This window comes from Acomys russatus, chromosome 10 (assembly GCF_903995435.1).
Source record: "Acomys russatus chromosome 10, mAcoRus1.1, whole genome shotgun sequence".
In the NCBI taxonomy this organism is placed as follows: Eukaryota; Metazoa; Chordata; class Mammalia; order Rodentia; family Muridae; genus Acomys; species Acomys russatus.
The window spans coordinates 50,504,524-50,521,050 of record NC_067146.1 but is presented as its reverse complement, the minus strand read 5'-3'; the positions used below and the strand labels follow the sequence as shown (position 1 = coordinate 50,521,050).

At 42.4% G+C, this 16,527-nt stretch overlaps 1 protein-coding gene across 1 annotated transcript in view; it reads left to right on the top strand.

Moving 5' to 3' along the window:
* The window catches only part of Reln (reelin), a 448,260-nt gene that overhangs the window by 415,574 nt on the left and 16,159 nt on the right, over window positions 1-16,527 (top strand). Inside the window, exons 52-59 of the mRNA XM_051152119.1 lie at window positions 1,573-1,787; window positions 5,512-5,689; window positions 7,408-7,583; window positions 7,728-7,834; window positions 9,580-9,822; window positions 10,297-10,472; window positions 13,792-13,865; window positions 15,718-15,879. Of these exons, the coding sequence (XP_051008076.1) occupies window positions 1,573-1,787; window positions 5,512-5,689; window positions 7,408-7,583; window positions 7,728-7,834; window positions 9,580-9,822; window positions 10,297-10,472; window positions 13,792-13,865; window positions 15,718-15,879 (1,331 nt within the window). The remainder of the gene's footprint in view (window positions 1-1,572; window positions 1,788-5,511; window positions 5,690-7,407; window positions 7,584-7,727; window positions 7,835-9,579; window positions 9,823-10,296; window positions 10,473-13,791; window positions 13,866-15,717; window positions 15,880-16,527) is intronic.

The following is a 16,527-nucleotide window of genomic DNA, read 5'->3' as shown; positions in this document are numbered from 1 at the left end:
TGGATTTGGCTTCTTTGTCAAAAATCAAGTGACCATATGTGTGTGGATTCATCTCTGGGTCTTCGATTCGATTCCACTGATCAACCAGCCTGTTGCTGTGCCAGTATCATGCTGTTTTAATTACTATTGCTTTATAGTACAGTTTGAGATCAGGAAACTGGGACAGAGGGGAGGGCATCCTATTGGGACTCTAAATGAGAGACGCATGGGAGAATAGCAAAATAAAAGGATACAGAGGGTCCTAGAAACCTACAAGTAGAACATTATGATAGGCAGATTTGGGCCCAGGGGTCCCGCTCAAACTAAGGCACCAGCCAAGGACAATACAGGAGGTAAACTTTAAACCCCTTCCCAGATCTAGCCAATGATCAGAATATTCTCCACAGTTGAGTGGAGAGTGTGATATGACTTTCTCATGTACTCTGGTGCCTCACATTTGACCATGCCCCCTGGAGGGGGAGACCTGGTGGCACTCAGAGGAAGGACAGCAGGTTGCCAAGAAGAGACTTGATACCCTATGAGAATATACAGGGGGAGGTAATCCCCCTCAGTCACAGTCATAGGGGAGGGGAATAATGGGAAAATGGGGGGGGGGGGAATGGGAGGATACAAGGGATGGGATAAACACTGAGATGTAACAAGAATAAATTAATAAAAAGAAAAAAATTAGAAAAAAAATGTAAGATACTGATTGCAACTTACAAGTTAAATCACTATATAAAAAATAAGATGGCTGGGTGTAGTGGTGTTAACCTTTAATCTAGGCACTCAGGAGGCAGAGGCAGAAGCGACTCTCTGTGAATTCAAGGCTAGCTTGATCTATATAGTAAGTTCCAGACCAGCTAAGGCTACATAGTGATACCCTGTCTGAAAAAAAAAACCAAAAGGTAAGTTGTTTCCTTATGAGAGTAAAGCCATAATGATTACTTCTACTTTTTCTAAAGGCTCATTAGGATTTTTCTGTAGAACAAAAATTATAGCGTATAACAGTACGATTAGAATTCATGCCAAGAAGAGCTTTGGGTAACATCTTGGCCAGGATTTATTCTGCTGTTTTCTGTCTACCTGAACCCCTCTGCGTCCACAGAGCTGGCACAGTATGGCTGTCGCCACATTAAAGCGCAGTGCTTCCATTATCACTCCACTGCATCTTGCTTGTCGGTGAAAGTGATTTATTGAGAGTTATAAATTGTATGACAAAACAGTAAGATTAGTAAGGCTGTTAGCAATCCTTCTTGGTCAGCGGCTCTGCCAAACGTAAGTGCCAGACCATTAGCAAAACAATTTGTAAGAGTGGGCCCAGGCCTTCCAAGGAAACCAGCCAGCGTGGCAGAGGCATGGTCTCAGCTCCTCTCCCACGTCCTTACACAATATACTTGGCACTTTCTACAGTTTGTCACCTTGGACAACCATGCCAGTGTCCCCTGTCCATCAGCAAAACAAACAATGACCTTGGAATCACAGGCTGGTGAATATCAAGGGATCTGTTCCTTTGTCACTGCCAATTTTTGGAGCTGAAATGTGTAATATGGTTTTGTAATGCCTTGACAATCTTCATTTTCTGTTCATTAGATCTCTGTTGGATGCAAAGTGTCTGAAAAAATTTCCCAGAATCAAATTCATGTGCAGTATTCTACTGACTTCGGTGTGAGCTGGAATTACCTGGTCCCTCAGTGCTTACCTGCTGATCCAAAATGCGCTGGAAGCATCTCCCAGCCATCTGTGTTCTTTCCTACTAAAGGGTGGAAAAGGATCACCTACCCACTTCCTGAAAGCTTAGTAGGAAAGTAAGTGGAAAATTAAAATAAAGCACGGCTGCAAGCACCCAGGAGGCAGCTATGGGTACTGCTATCAGGTCTTAATTTACATATAATTGTGGGTAAAATACCTGCTTCCTCCCTGACGCTAGGGTCCCTAATTGGTGGCTACCATGATGAACATGTTGTAATCCTCAGACTTGGAGGATCTGGTCCTTACCCAATGGCCTGTCAGGTCCTTCTCTGCTCTCAACCACAGTGCTGTCAAAGATGCTTAGAGCAACAGTGATGACCTTGGAGCCAGTGCAAAGACACACTACCTACCTTACTGGCCTTGTAGACTGTAGTCCAGTAGAGCAGGAAGCAAATCCCCACCCCTGCTGGTTGCACAGCTCCTACCTTCATGCCATGTGCAATATGATGGCTTGGAGGTCTTACTTTTCTCCTGTCACAGAAGCATTATGTTCTGTACTTGCTGTGAAACATAACTGGCCAGGAGCATGGATTTAACCAAGCTCTGCAAAGGCTGCGGATAAGTTAAGGTGATTCCAAAGATTTATCATCTTACTGTACAATGGTTTTTTTCCCCCTGGATTTCTGAAAGATTGCATCCACTGAAACCGGGGTTACAGATCCTTGTGAGGAGCCATGCGGACACTGGGGATCAAACTCGGGTTCTCTGGTTCTCTGCTGGAACAAGCAATGTTCTTAACCGCTGAGCCATCTCCCCAGCCTCATTTTACTGTAAAATTAAGACAAGAAGTGCATTAAACAAAATGACAAGCATGCTTCTACTAAATTAACAGTAAAGTCTAGCTAAGTAAAAAGGCTTCTGGTGGAACAGGGCGTGCTGTACACTTATAGCCTGGCCACTCCTATAGACAGCATCATCAGTTTCCTGGAGTGGACCAGAAGAGCTTAGGCAGTTAATATGCTAGGAGGATAAAAGTGTGATGTTTTCAGTAGCAGGTTAGGGGAGAAAAAAAAAGTCTACGGTGGCTCAATTAAAAATGAAACATCCAGGGGCTTGAGAGACAGCTCAGCCGTTAATAACATGGACAGCTCCGCAGCAAACCTGGGTTTGGCTCCCAGCACCCACATTGGGTGGCTCACTACCCACTGTAGCTCCAGGTACAGAGGATCTGACACCTTTTTCTAGCCTGTACTGGCACTGCACCTCACATGCACAAACTCCATACACAATGTATACATATAGGCATAATGAAAATTAAAACTTTTTTTAAAAGTACATTTATAATTTTAAAAATGTGAAGATGAGTAGACTCCAAGGCTGGTTGGTTTGCATATCTAATAATGACTTTAAGACTCAGTAAAATGGCCCAGTAAATAAGGACCCTTTGTCAAACCTGGTGACCAGAGTTAGGTCCCTGAGACCACACATCCACACCCTGGCATGCATGCTTGTACATGTGTGTACATGCACATGCTCACACACATGCACACAAATAAATAAATAGAATAATGATAAACTATGTATTTTTAAATTATTTCAAAGACACCTTTGCCTTGCTTTCTTGCCCATTATCCCTCTGTCAATGCCACTGGTGATACTGTTAGCTTGAAGATGGATGGTCCCCTCTTGGATATAAGATGCCTCCCAGAAAACTGGACCACAGTATTTCCTTACTTGTGTCCAGTGGGAGAGGGGGTTGTTTCTCAGCCAGAACAAGAAGCTCCTTGCATCCCACTGGTACACTTAGCCCATTCCTACGTCACTTAGTAATTTGTGAACCTATAGTAAGATGTGATCATCTTAGTGAGTCATCTGGGGTGAAATGCATGCTGGGAATCCACCACCTGTGTGCTCTCATGCTTCTCTCTCTGCCTGCCTCCTCTGTCTCTGCGTGTATCTCTTCCTCATGTGTGTGTGTGTGTGTGTGTGTGTGTGTGTGTGTGTGTGTGTGTGTTGTGTGTTATCACGGTGTATATATTCTATATAACTTACACAGTGTGCAAACAGCACTTGTTCTGATGAAGCACTTGTTACTGTTGTGTAACCCGTGTACTCACCACATAGAATGAGACGTGGAACCGTTACATCACCTGGAAAGCTATTCAACACACTTTGCATTTTTAAACCAGAATTGTATGGCTTATTTTAATATAAGGTTAATTAGAGCCTGGTGGGGTTTTTTTTTAACCCAGAAGACAGAAAAGAACAGTGATGAAATTAAAAATCTCTGAGAATTTTCCTTTAATATAACCCTTTCAAAATTATTTTCTAATTACCATAGTTACTGTGAGAATATTGATAATCTTCAAGGAATTGAGAAGTTGCTGTTTCGTAAATGCCTGACGGCTGGGTGCATGCTAACAAGACTCTGTCATAAAGCTCATCTTCTGTACAATTTCAGAAGTGTAATTGGTCAATCTAAAGGCTCCCACAATCACTGAAGCTCAGTTCGTTGTGTTTATCCAGTCAATAAATGGGCCAATGAATTGAAAAGACAGTTCTCAGAAAAAGAAACACAGTCAATAAATACTTGGGGGGGGGGGGGAACTGTTCAATATCCTCTGCCATCAGGAAAACATTAACTAAGACTGTTTTGAGATTCCATGTCACCCCAACCAAAATGGCATCAAGACAGCAAATGAAGACAGGTGAGGGGCCACGAAGCCTGGGGATCCGAATCCCATCCTCAGAACTCATGTGGTAGATGGAGAGGACCAACACCAAGTTTAGGAAGTAATATTTATTGCTGTAGGGAGTGTAAACTTCACAGACACAATGACCTCAGTATGAAGATTCCTTAAGACATTGAAAACTACCGTATGGCCCATTATACCACCCGAGGCTATATAATAAGAGAATGCTGCAACCACATACCACAGCGATCCTTGCAAACCCTGCTTAGAGATGCAGGCCCTGTGCATAGTAACCAAGAATCCCCACTGACCTCTCTTCTGGCCTCTGCAAGTAATTCACACACTTTGTGCACAGACATACATGCATGCAAAACACATCTGTACATAAAATAGTAAACAAATACTTTAATGTGCCACACACACACAATGAAATGTTATGCAGCTACAAAGATCACGACATTTGCAGGAAACACGATGCAACTGGAAACCATTATGATAAGCAAACTACGCCAAACACTGCAAGTTCTCTTCTGTCTGCAGGGCCTAGATTTAAAACTTTGCATGCATGCATGTGTGAAGAAAGGATCGCATGACTAGAAAGGAGACCGTCATGGGGAGGGAGGGGTTCTAAAGAAAATGTGGCGTGTTGAAGGTACTGGAATACAGGTAATATTACAACAGGAACTGAGTAACCAGAAGAAGAGAAGAAAATATCCGGAGGCGGAAGGGAACACGAGAAGGACAGTGATGAGAACAGAGTGTAAGGGGTGCAGGCGTGAAGGGGCCACGATGAAGCACACCACTCCGTATACCAACCCTACAATTTAATTTTAAAAACAAGAAAAAGGAATCTGACTTACGATTACAGGTGGCACTGTAAAATAATCCTTTGTTTGAAAAAGCCCCAACCAGTTTTTCTTTGTTTTACAAATTTCTAGAGAACTGAGTTGAAAGCAGCTGCACAGCTCTATCACTAGAAATTGGAAGTGGTCAGAGTACATTTTTATTAACTCAGTTCATCCAGGCAGATACCTTAGGTGGTTTTTTTCTCATAAGCATTGAATATTTTTTACATATATGTGAATATATGTGTATATATATTTCTGAATACTTTATGTGTTTTTCATTCCTTCGCTTTTGCCAACAGTCCTGTAAGATTTAGGTTCTACCAGAAGTACTCAGATGTGCAGTGGGCGATCGACAATTTCTACCTTGGCCCTGAATGCCTAGACAACTGCCGAGGCCACGGAGACTGCCTGAAGGAACAGTGCATCTGTGATCCGGGGTACTCGGGCCCAAACTGCTACTTAACGCACACTCTGAAGGTACTGTTGAGCCTGCCACTCACAGGCGCGCTATGACCAGTGTCTATACGTGAGACTGTGTTCTGCAGCAAGGCTATGTGTCTCTGTCCCTGTTTGCCTGTCTCTACCCTTCTCTTCTGCTGCTCCTCCCTGTTCTGTCTCACTGTGTAGCCCAGGTTAGCCTAAACTGGCCATGTAAACTAGGTTATCCTCAAACTCATAGAAGTATGCTTGACTCTGTTTCTTAGGTGCTGGGATTTAAAGACATGTGCCACTATGTCCTGCTTTTTTTTCTTTATAAAACAAAAACCATTCAGTTTAAAGTCAGTAATTGCCTTCCTTGAGATCCTACTTTTACAATTGGTACAAAGGAGAAAGAGACTATTATTCTTATTAAATGAAGCAAATATGATAGATAGCCCCAAAAAGCCAATCTTTCAAACATGCTTAAATAGTGCTTGAACTTTTTTCCAGGTAACTCTATTGTTAACTTATTAACTACTGTTGACACGGTAGTTGTTACATTTACTATATTCAATATGCAAAGTCAGTGGCATCATTTCTGAACACAGTAGAACACTACACCATTTAATAACATAAAAAAAAAAATGCCTCCACTGAAACAGTACAGCTGCCAGACACTGCAGCTCCCATCGGCAATCGTGGACTATACAGTGAGTTCTGGGCCGGGCTGAATAGGCGATTGTGTCGTTCCCCCCCAACACACACACCCCCAAAAAAGCACACTTACTTGGAGCCTAGAAAATATCGAAAATAAAATTTGAAGACATTGCGAAAAGGCCTAAAGCCTTGTGTGAATATTCAGATTTCATTAATATGTCTCAGATAAGAAGCCATCCAAGCCTGAGTCATGAACTCCAGCTCAGTCTCCTAATGAGAGCGTGCACCAATAGCCGTGCATCCCTTCTGGCTCGTGTTCTTACATACGAACGTTCATTTATAAAGACCGTATTCATTTTCTCACCATTAGTGAAGCAGCGTCAGGCGGGCATGTGCTTGCATGCCTCTAATTATAGGGCCGACTGTGCTCTAATGTGAGGAAATGGCTTGTTTAAATCACTGAACTGCCCAAGACAGAACTCTCCTAAAGAACTGGGGAAATGTCGATAGACATAGGTATATAAGGGTAGAGACACAGAGGTTGTTTTTAACTGCAATTGCAACTCTGTGTTTCCTCATCATAAGATAAGCTTATGTCACTTCTCTTCTCTGGATATTATAAATTTTCTGGGAATAAGGGTCTGTGAATTAAAAAATATTGTTTTTGTGTTTGGTTTTAGATGTCATGTTTCTAGGATAGCTGAATTATTTCTTTAAACAGGAAGAAGATTGTCTCATGATTCTTGCTAGCCATTATTTAAATTACTCTGATTTTGCAGTTATTAGCATTATACTAAAAAGATACTGAAACTTTTGACCTTGAATCTGCATATTAGTGTGTGTTAGAATGAAAGTCTACATCTTATAGTCTAAAAAAAAATAAAAGTCTAATTATTAAATTTTATTTAAGCAGTTTAAATTATCTTCGATGTATGGTAGATAGTAAAATTATGAAAGTAACCTGTTGGTTCTCAAACATATCTTTTAAAAAACAAAACAAAGCACTGAAATCAGTTCTATTGTGTTTAAGTCCAAGCGACTTTATTGGGTAGAGTACCACGGTTTCTACCTGGAGCTGGTACCTTTAACCACATCCCGCTGGCCTCCCCCACCCCCAGACTTTCCTGAAGGAGCGCTTCGACAGTGAAGGAATCAAACCTGACCTATGGATGTCCTTAGAAGGCGGCAGTACATGTACCGAGTGTGGGATTCTTGCCGAAAACACTGCGCTCTATTTTGGAGGGTCCACTGTGAGACAAGCTATTACTCAGGACTTAGATCTCAGAGGTGCAAAGTAAGTCATGTTTTTCTCATTCCTACCACAACTTGACAAGTTGACACCAGAGTGATGAACGGGTGTGGAGGCTGTCACTCAGGACTTGAGTGGCATCTCTGCTCTGGTCTGTCCTTCTGACAGAGAATATGTACTTGCATTTAGATTCCTGCAGTACTGGGGACGCATCGGCAGTGAGAACAACATGACCTCTTGCCATCGGCCCGTCTGCCGGAAGGAAGGCGTACTGCTGGATTACTCTACGGATGGAGGCATGTGTCACGGGTTACAGCTACGCCTAGGAGCACACTCCCACGTTCCTTCAGCACCCCTCAGAGACAACGCTTTACTGACAGTGATCATGAGGCTCTCGGAGGAGCAACAGATCTTGCTTGTGTCACAGGTCTAATTGTGGGACCGCCGTTAGGCAGAATCTACCCCCTACAAAGGGATTGAGAGAGCTATCCCATTAAAAAGAACAAGGTTTCAATAGGACTTGTATTTTTTATTTATATATTTATTTAGATACATGTATATGGTATATCTTTGTTAGATCTCCAACCCACTGTCTTCCCCTCAAGCTTCCCCCACAGGTTCTCTCTAACACATCTCTCTCCCAACTTCATGTCCTCTTTTTGAATAGAATTTTTTGTAAGAGAATTTTAAAAAAAAAAAAAAAAAAAATTTAATGATTTTCTAAGTAAAATATGATTCCAGAAGAATCTTGGGCCCAGCAAAGTGGTGTACACCTTTAATTCCAGTACTTGGGAGGCAGAAGCAGGTAAAAGTCTGTGTTTGAGGTCAGCCTGATCTACATAGTGAGTATTAGAACAGCCAAGCAGAAGTACATAGTGAGACCCTGTCACAAAAAAAGAAACTCCTAAAACACTGTTGTGTCAGTAGTAACACAAATGCCATAGGGAATATATATAGGGAATCACAGTGCCCTGTACATTTTAATTGTGAAAGAAAATATCCTGAATTCATAAAATTATGTTAGTAAAACTTGGGAGGGGTTGTTTTTTGTTTTGTTTTTTCGAGACAAGGTTTCTCTGTGTAGCCTTGGCTGTCCTGGACTCACTTTGTAGACCACGCTGGCCTCGAACTCACAGAGACCTGCCTGCCTCTGCCTTCTGAATGCTAGAATTAAAGGCATGTGCCACCACACCTGTTTTATTATTTTTTAAAGTAATTATTAGGCCATTAATACCATAGGATATTCCGAGAAATTGCCTCAAGGGCTGGAGAGATGAGTCAGTGGTTGAGAGCAGTGCTTGCCAGAGGGCCAAGGTTAGGTTCCCAGCAGCCGCGTGGTGGCTCACAATCGTCTGCCGCTCCAGTTCCAGGGGAACCAGTGGTCTCTTCTGGCCTCAGTGGGCACCAGACATGCAAGTGGTGCGCATTCATTCATACATGCATGCAAGCAAAACACTCATGCATACAAAATGAAAATAAGTAAGTCTTTAAAAATGAAGTAACATAACAAGACCACTGATATAAATAATTCCAACTGAAAACGGTTAAAAGACTTCAAAAGAAAATATGTTTTAGCACCCAGATAACATTCTGAATAATAGCTAACAGACGAGCCAGGACTATAACCCACAGTCCTATCAAACAATAAGGCCAACTTCTTACCATCCCAAATAATTGCAAATTGTATAGACTTATAATAGCTGTATTTTTAAATCTAGAAGCTACTCCCTAGAAACATGAGTGTGTCTTCTTTTTGAGAAATAAAACCTTTAAATCTAGAGCTGAATTGAAATTAATTATAACTAATTATAATGTTAAAATATCCCATTTTTGCTTCAATACGTTTACTTTAACCATGTATTTCTAAATACCCTCACACTGTGACCAGCCTTGTTTACAAGTGTCGACACTTAAAGTCACGAGATTCGGTGTTCATTGCCTAGCTAAATATTTCCTTTCAAAGTTTGGCGAGCTCGCAGTACGCTGCTGGGCTGTGGGTTGTTTTCCAGGCGGTATTGAGCTGATACGTTTGTTTTCATAGGAATTACTTGGACTTTGCTTCACGAAATGGATTTTCAGAAATACATTTCTGTGAGGCACGACTACATCCTCCTCCCTGAGGATGCCCTCACCAACACAACTCGACTTCGCTGGTGGCAGCCTTTTGTGATCAGCAGTGGGATTGTGGTTTCCGGGGTGGAGCGTGCGCAGTGGGCACTGGACAACATTCTGATTGGTGGAGCAGAAATCAACCCAAGCCAACTGGTGGACACTTTCGATGATGGTGAGAAAGCTCCGGCAGCATTATCTATGTCAGCTGTGTGTGGAGGCAGCAGAGGAGCCCGTTCCGCGGCCAGCACTAGTGCATGCTGCTCGACTCGCATTTGCTATTGTCAGGCGCTACAGTTTATACATCTGAAAAGTCGGTCACTTGCTGAACTCTCAGTGAGAACTTAATGAACATTGCTAAATAAAAAGTGTCTTTACTATAATTCGGAATCACAGCGCCCTGTACATTTTAAGCCTTGGGGAATCAGAATTTCTACCCAGAAAAACAAGTGCCCTTTTCTAGCAAGAGATCATTCTAGCAGCCTTCAATAGTTTTGCCCTAAGCTTGGACTCTCCCCTGGGACTTATTTATTAAGACCAGTGTGTAAAAGAAATAACCAGCCTCAGTAGTAAACACAACAGTAATTCGACATTGAACATCTTAGTTGAAGAAAATAACGTACAGCGTTGTTTCCCTCTTACTTAACAGAAGGGGCTTCCCATGAAGAAAACTGGAGTTTTTACCCTAACGCAGTCAGGACAGCAGGGTTCTGTGGCAATCCATCCTTCCACCTCTACTGGCCGAATAAGAAGAAGGACAAGACCCACAACGCTCTCTCCTCCCGTGAGCTCATTATTCAGCCAGGATACATGATGCAATTTAAAGTAAGAGACAGTGATACAGAAAGTGGCAACTTCTACGTGGGGGCCTTGGGAGAAAGGATCTGTTCTGACAGGTCTCGATCAGTGACTGATTTCACCCATTAAAAGATACTGTAACGTGTGGTAACGTTTTACAAAAGCCTTCCTTCAAGTACGGTTATTTGGGCATAGATAAAAATCTGTAGAGAGCTGTGCTGTAGCTTCTATATATCATCTGCCAAAATGAAAGGCTGAGACAGTGCCCCGAGCCCTCTGCAACTCGCACTCTCTCACTCCTCCCCTCTCCGCAGCTCTCACCTTCATTAAACCATTCGCTTCTCCAGCTGTTCTTTTTCAGTTTATTTTTCAGTGTTCCTTTGTCTCCGACTTCACAAGCCTGTACATTAGCTCAGTCGTAGCTGCCAAAGCCTCAGAGAGCCAGAGGAGTTTCTAATCTCTTACACTGCTTAGAAGCCTAGAAAGGAAGACATAAGCAAGCAGTTAGTAGACACTTGCGGAAAATAATAAAGCCGGGGGCTGGAGAGATGGCTCAGAGGTTAAGAGCACTGGCTGTTCTTCCAAAGGTCCTGAGTTCAATTCCTAGCAACCACATGGCTCACAACCATCTATAATGAGATCTAATGCCCTCTTCTGGCCTGCAGGGGTACAAGCAGGCAGAGCACTGTATATGTAATAAATAAATCTTTTTTTTAAAAAAAAATGATAAAGCCATGGCAACTGCTGTCTTCGTGATGTCATGCACACACCCTTCTAAAGGTATTACAGAAATGCATTTAATTATTAGATCCTTTTTTAAAACATTAGTTATTCCAGTGCCCCTATTTTTAAAGACAGAGTGGAGGCATTATTCGTGAAAATTAAAGTGTATCTGATTTTTTCCCTTTGGCTCTGCGTTAGACTCACCTCAGAGATGAGCCAGCTTTCCCGATGCTTGCACTCCCAGAAGACAATGTTCAGCTTCTGTGACAAGAAAGCTGCTCAAGGTCATAGCTAGTGTCATTCCACACAAGCCATGTCTTTCAAAAGTCAGGTGTCCGCTCCTGGTGCCACTGAGGTCTGGCTTGTCTCCTCCTTGGATGGTTCTGTGAATGCAGAACTGAAGGACGCTGTAATTATTTTTTTTCCTCCCGCCAAATCAGTTTACTTAAAATAAAAGGAAGGGGGATGGAGAGGTTCCTCAACCACTAAGAATACTTGCTGCTCTTCTAGAAGACCTATGCTTAGTTCCCAACACCCAGGTAGGGCAGCTCACAACCCCTGTAACTCCAGCTGCAGGGCGTCCGATGTCTCTGACCTCCGCAGAAATGCAAGTACTTTCCTCACCCACCCCATTCATACACATACAAATGATTTTCAATGAAAGTACATTTGTTCCCTGAAACTTTGGTTACCATAGATTCTGCCCTCCCTGGGTCAGCAATATCCCTCACCCTCCTCTCCTGCCCTCCATCAGCACTGCTGTCCCTGCCCCCTGCAGGTGGGGGAACCTCTCCTTGTTCCGGTTCTTTTCTCTCCTTGATATCTACTTCCGTCCCCTTTTTGCAATTTCCTTCCCTCCACCTCCCAACGTCGGCATTTCTCCATACGTCTCAGGTTCTTTTTCCTCCACTGCATTTTACCACCTTGAATTTTGTACAATCCTCCAAACTTGTGTCATACCTTGAAAAGCAAGTCTTGAATCTGGATATCTAAGCCTGACTGGCTCACTAACACCTCAATTTTATATTAGTGTTTTGAGTTACATTTTTTTCATTTACTAATTTTATTTACTAATGTGTGCCATGTGTCTATATGTTGGGTACATGCATGCCGTGGTGCCCACGTGGAGGTCAAAAGACAACTCGAGTCAGTTCTCCACCCCCGACCCCCATATAGACTCCAGGAACCAAGCTCAGGTCATCGGGCTCGACACCAGGTCCCTTTACCTCCTAAGCCATCTCACCAGCCCACTAACTCCACTGTTAGTGGCTTCCATACATTTCTGTCTTGCATATGAACACTTCGATTCAGTGTGTCTCATAGTGAACTCAGCATCTTCCTCTACACCATCTCCTCCTTATGATTAACCCATTGCTGTTGCTCTAACCACCTTCGCCACCACCTAGCTTTAAATCTCTTACATATTTCACTTTTCACATGTAATCACTTCCTGTGCCCTCTGTCCCTACCTCCGTGTGTCCTTTCCCCTTGTCTGATCTTCTCTGCACTGTTCTGCCCACTCATGCCCTATTTAAGTCAACAGATAACCATCAAGTTCTCTTTTGACCCACAATCTCTCTCCATTTCTACATAACCTTGACGTCAGAGCAGCTCTACGTAGCCTTGCTCTTGCTCCATCGTTCAGTTCCTCAAGCCTTCAGCAGTTCTTAGCGCGTTAGAGCAAACATTTGTTTATCTCTGTTACGGCCCCTGAAACTCAGCCCAGCTCTCTGGCTTCATGCCCCAGGATTCTACTTCCTCTCCATTTGCATCCAGTCTCGCTGTACACTGATCTCTGGGTCCCTGTGTCCACTCACACTTGCTCCCTCCTAAACAGCTTTCTGCCACTTCTACCTCCCACATGCTCCCCATCCCCCAGGGTCAGCTCACACACACCTAACGGATGAACTATTTTCCAATCCACTTAATCGGCGGCAGTCGCACCATTCCTATCATATTTATTGTGTCTTTTAGAGTCCCACTATTACTATTGACTTTTGTTCTTATCCTAACCTTGAATTATAACTGTCTCATTTATGAGTATTATGCCTGAAATGTTTAGCACTAACTTCTCCTGATACCAGTGGTGAAATAGGACTTGTTGATTAAATAAACAACTAGAACTTAGATTTGAGTCACCAAATTTTATAGCCTTCATGCATCATTAATGGTTTAAACTCTTGGTTGAGGAGAATACTGAAAAGGAGAAACAGCCATCGAATGTCAAAGTAATTAAATTTTATTTTTCACTTCCAAATAAAAACTTAATAGCAGCATCTAAGTGCTATGCTAAAGCAGTCAACATGTTTTGCATTAGATGCTTTCAATTTCCTTCCATAAATTCTCCTCATAATACTGTAGCCAATTTAGCTTATCCAAATTTATTTAACATGACTTATTAGTTAAATTAGTAGAGATAATACCTTAAAATCCTTAATTCTCAGCTTCTTTGAAAACTGCGTGTCTTAACAGCTCTAAACAATGAATTCTCCATGCATCGGCAGGCTGCTTGCAAAACCTCCTCTGAATATCTGATCGCCCATTAGAGTCTTGATATTTCTGATTAATTACATTGGTTATCGTTTAGTCTAGGGTGTGTATTGATTGCCTTTGTCTGTCTTAGATCGTGGTGGGTTGTGAAGCCACTTCCTGTGGTGACCTTCATTCTGTAATGCTGGAATACACGAAGGATGCGAGGTGGGCAACATTTTACATTTCTTCCAAACCTAAAAACATAATAAAGCAAATGTGTCTAATTTTAAAGTAGCTGCTTGCAAAGAAGCAATTTTATGTAATGAAAGTGGAGGCTTTCAGGAGGTGGTGGCATACCTATGGCACGCCTGCAACCTAGGGAGGCCTGTCAGCCTGTGTGTGTGTGTGTGTGTGTGTGTGTGTGTGTGTGTGTGTGTGTGTGTGTGTTTTCATGGAAATTTCATTAGCATAAACTTTTACCTATGTTCTTCAAATTTTTCCTTCAAACCAAAGGAAAAAAATCAGGTTTCGCACTGGGCAGCTACTTAAAGAACCTTACCCTTTAAAGTAAGATGTCAAGTTTGGTCTCCTGTAACTATTCTGTTCTTGTTCCTCATTTGTATCCAACCTTTAGAAGCATTTTAACAGGCAGATGATCTGAATATTCTCCAACTGGAGCCCTGACTCCTACAGCACATTGGCAGCCCGACGTGGGGTGTTTCCCCTGACGGTAGCTGTCTCCTAACATCACTTTGAAAACGTAGTCATGTTGAGTCCGTTGGTTCTGCATGGGTTCCGTGTGAGAACTTACTAGAATTCATTCTCATACATGCTACCATTTCATTTCTGTTGTTTCTGAATACATTCATGTAGTTTTAAAGAGTTGACACTCATGTAATGAGAAGTTATTTTATTATTTTCTGTTTTGTTTTAATTATGCTATGTGAGCTTCATACATATACACAAGGTATTTGTTTTGTTTTTATCACATCCACCCACTCGCCTCCTTGCAACTACTTACAGGACATACCCCCTACATCCCTTTACTAATTCATTTTTTCTTCCTTTTTGTTTTTTGTAACCCACTCATTCCTAGAAGGGCTCTTCGTATGTGTATGAGCATGCTTTTGTTGCTGTTTTTCGAGACAGGGTTTCCCTGTATAACGGCTCTGGCTGTCCTGGAACTCGTTCTATAGTCCAGGCTGGCCTCAGACTCATGGAGATCTACCTCCCTTTGCCTCCCGGGTGCTGAGATTAAAGGTGTGTGCCACCACCGCCTGGCCCTAAAGTGTTTTTAATCAAAATAGAATTATATCACTTTGCCCCATACCTTTCCTCTCTCCACCCTCCCACTCTGTTACTCTCCCTCAGAGCCCTCCAATCAGATATTTTCCAGGAGATAGCTTTTTATTTTTATAGAATGTATATTTTTAATTAAAATATAATTAACATCATTTCTCCCCTTCCATTTCCTCTTTTCCATTCCTCACTCCCTCTCAAAGTCATGGCCTCTTTTTCTTTAATTGTTACTATTACATACATGTATAAATGTATAGACGCATTGAACTATTATTATTATTATTATTACATACATGACATGTATAAGTGTGTAGACATAAATATACTGAGTTTCATTTAGTGGCGTTGTGTCTATATAACTTCAGGGTTATATTTTAAATTATATTCAGTGATTCAATGGTCTATAATTATATGTAATTTTTTAAAAAGGAAATTTCTAAATAAATACATCTTTACAGAAGGGTAGCTGGAGGGATGGTTCAGCAGTTAAGAGCACTGGCTGCTCTTCCCAAGGACCCAGGTTCAGTTCCCAGAACTCAGGGGCTCACCACTGTCTGTATGTAATTCCAGTCTCCACCTGACTCATGCATGCTTCCTGCAGAGGCCAGACTGCACACACGTGGTGCCCATGCATTCGTGCAGGAAAGCATTCATGCGCATAACATAGAAATAAGTCTTTTTTAGAAAGGAAATCTGCGTGAAATGGCTTAATGCTATCCCAAAGCATTGCCTGACATGTTGGCCACACACCTGACGCAGCCCCTTTGGATTGCTACAGGTCTGATTCCTGGCAGCTCGTGCAAACCCAGTGCCTGCCCTCCTCCTCCAACAGCATTGGCTGTTCCCCCTTCCAGTTCCACGAAGCCACCATTTACAACGCTGTCAACAGCTCAAGCTGGAAGAGGATCACCATCCAGCTGCCGGACCACGTCTCCTCAAGGTGGGTTATCTGCACAGGTAAGCCTGGCGGGGCTGTCAGACAGCCTCTGCAGCCGTGGTCCACAGCTTTCCTAATGCTGCGACCCTCTGATATAGTTCCTCATGACCCTCAACTTTCATAGCTGTAATCTCACTACTGTTACAAACTGTGGTTTAAATATCTTTGCTGTCTGAGAGCCCAAGGCAACCGCTGTGAAATACTGTTGGACCTCAAAGGGGTCACGACCCACAGGTTGAGAATCACTGCTCTACAGTCATGTAGAAAGAGAGGAACAAAGTTTTAGCTGCAGCCTGGGGACCCTTTCCTCTGCTTGCCCCAAGGGGAGAAAAAAAAAAACTGGAACATATTAGTAACTTCCTCACAGAGCTCAGATTTTCTTTTATCTATATATCATAAATGTACAGCATTTAGTCACATACCCTGAATGCTAGTTCCTACACGGAGACTAAAGTTGGAGCCAGTTCTACCCTAGTGCTCTGCCCTACAAAAGGCTGTGTTTCTCATACAGACATGCATACTCCTGGGTTACCAAGTTACAGAAAGCTGAGGTTAAATAAAATAGTGTGTGACTTTCCCAGGAGCAGCATTCATTTAAGTGAAAGATTTAGAAAATTATACACTTCTTTAATTTTACATAATGTGTATAGA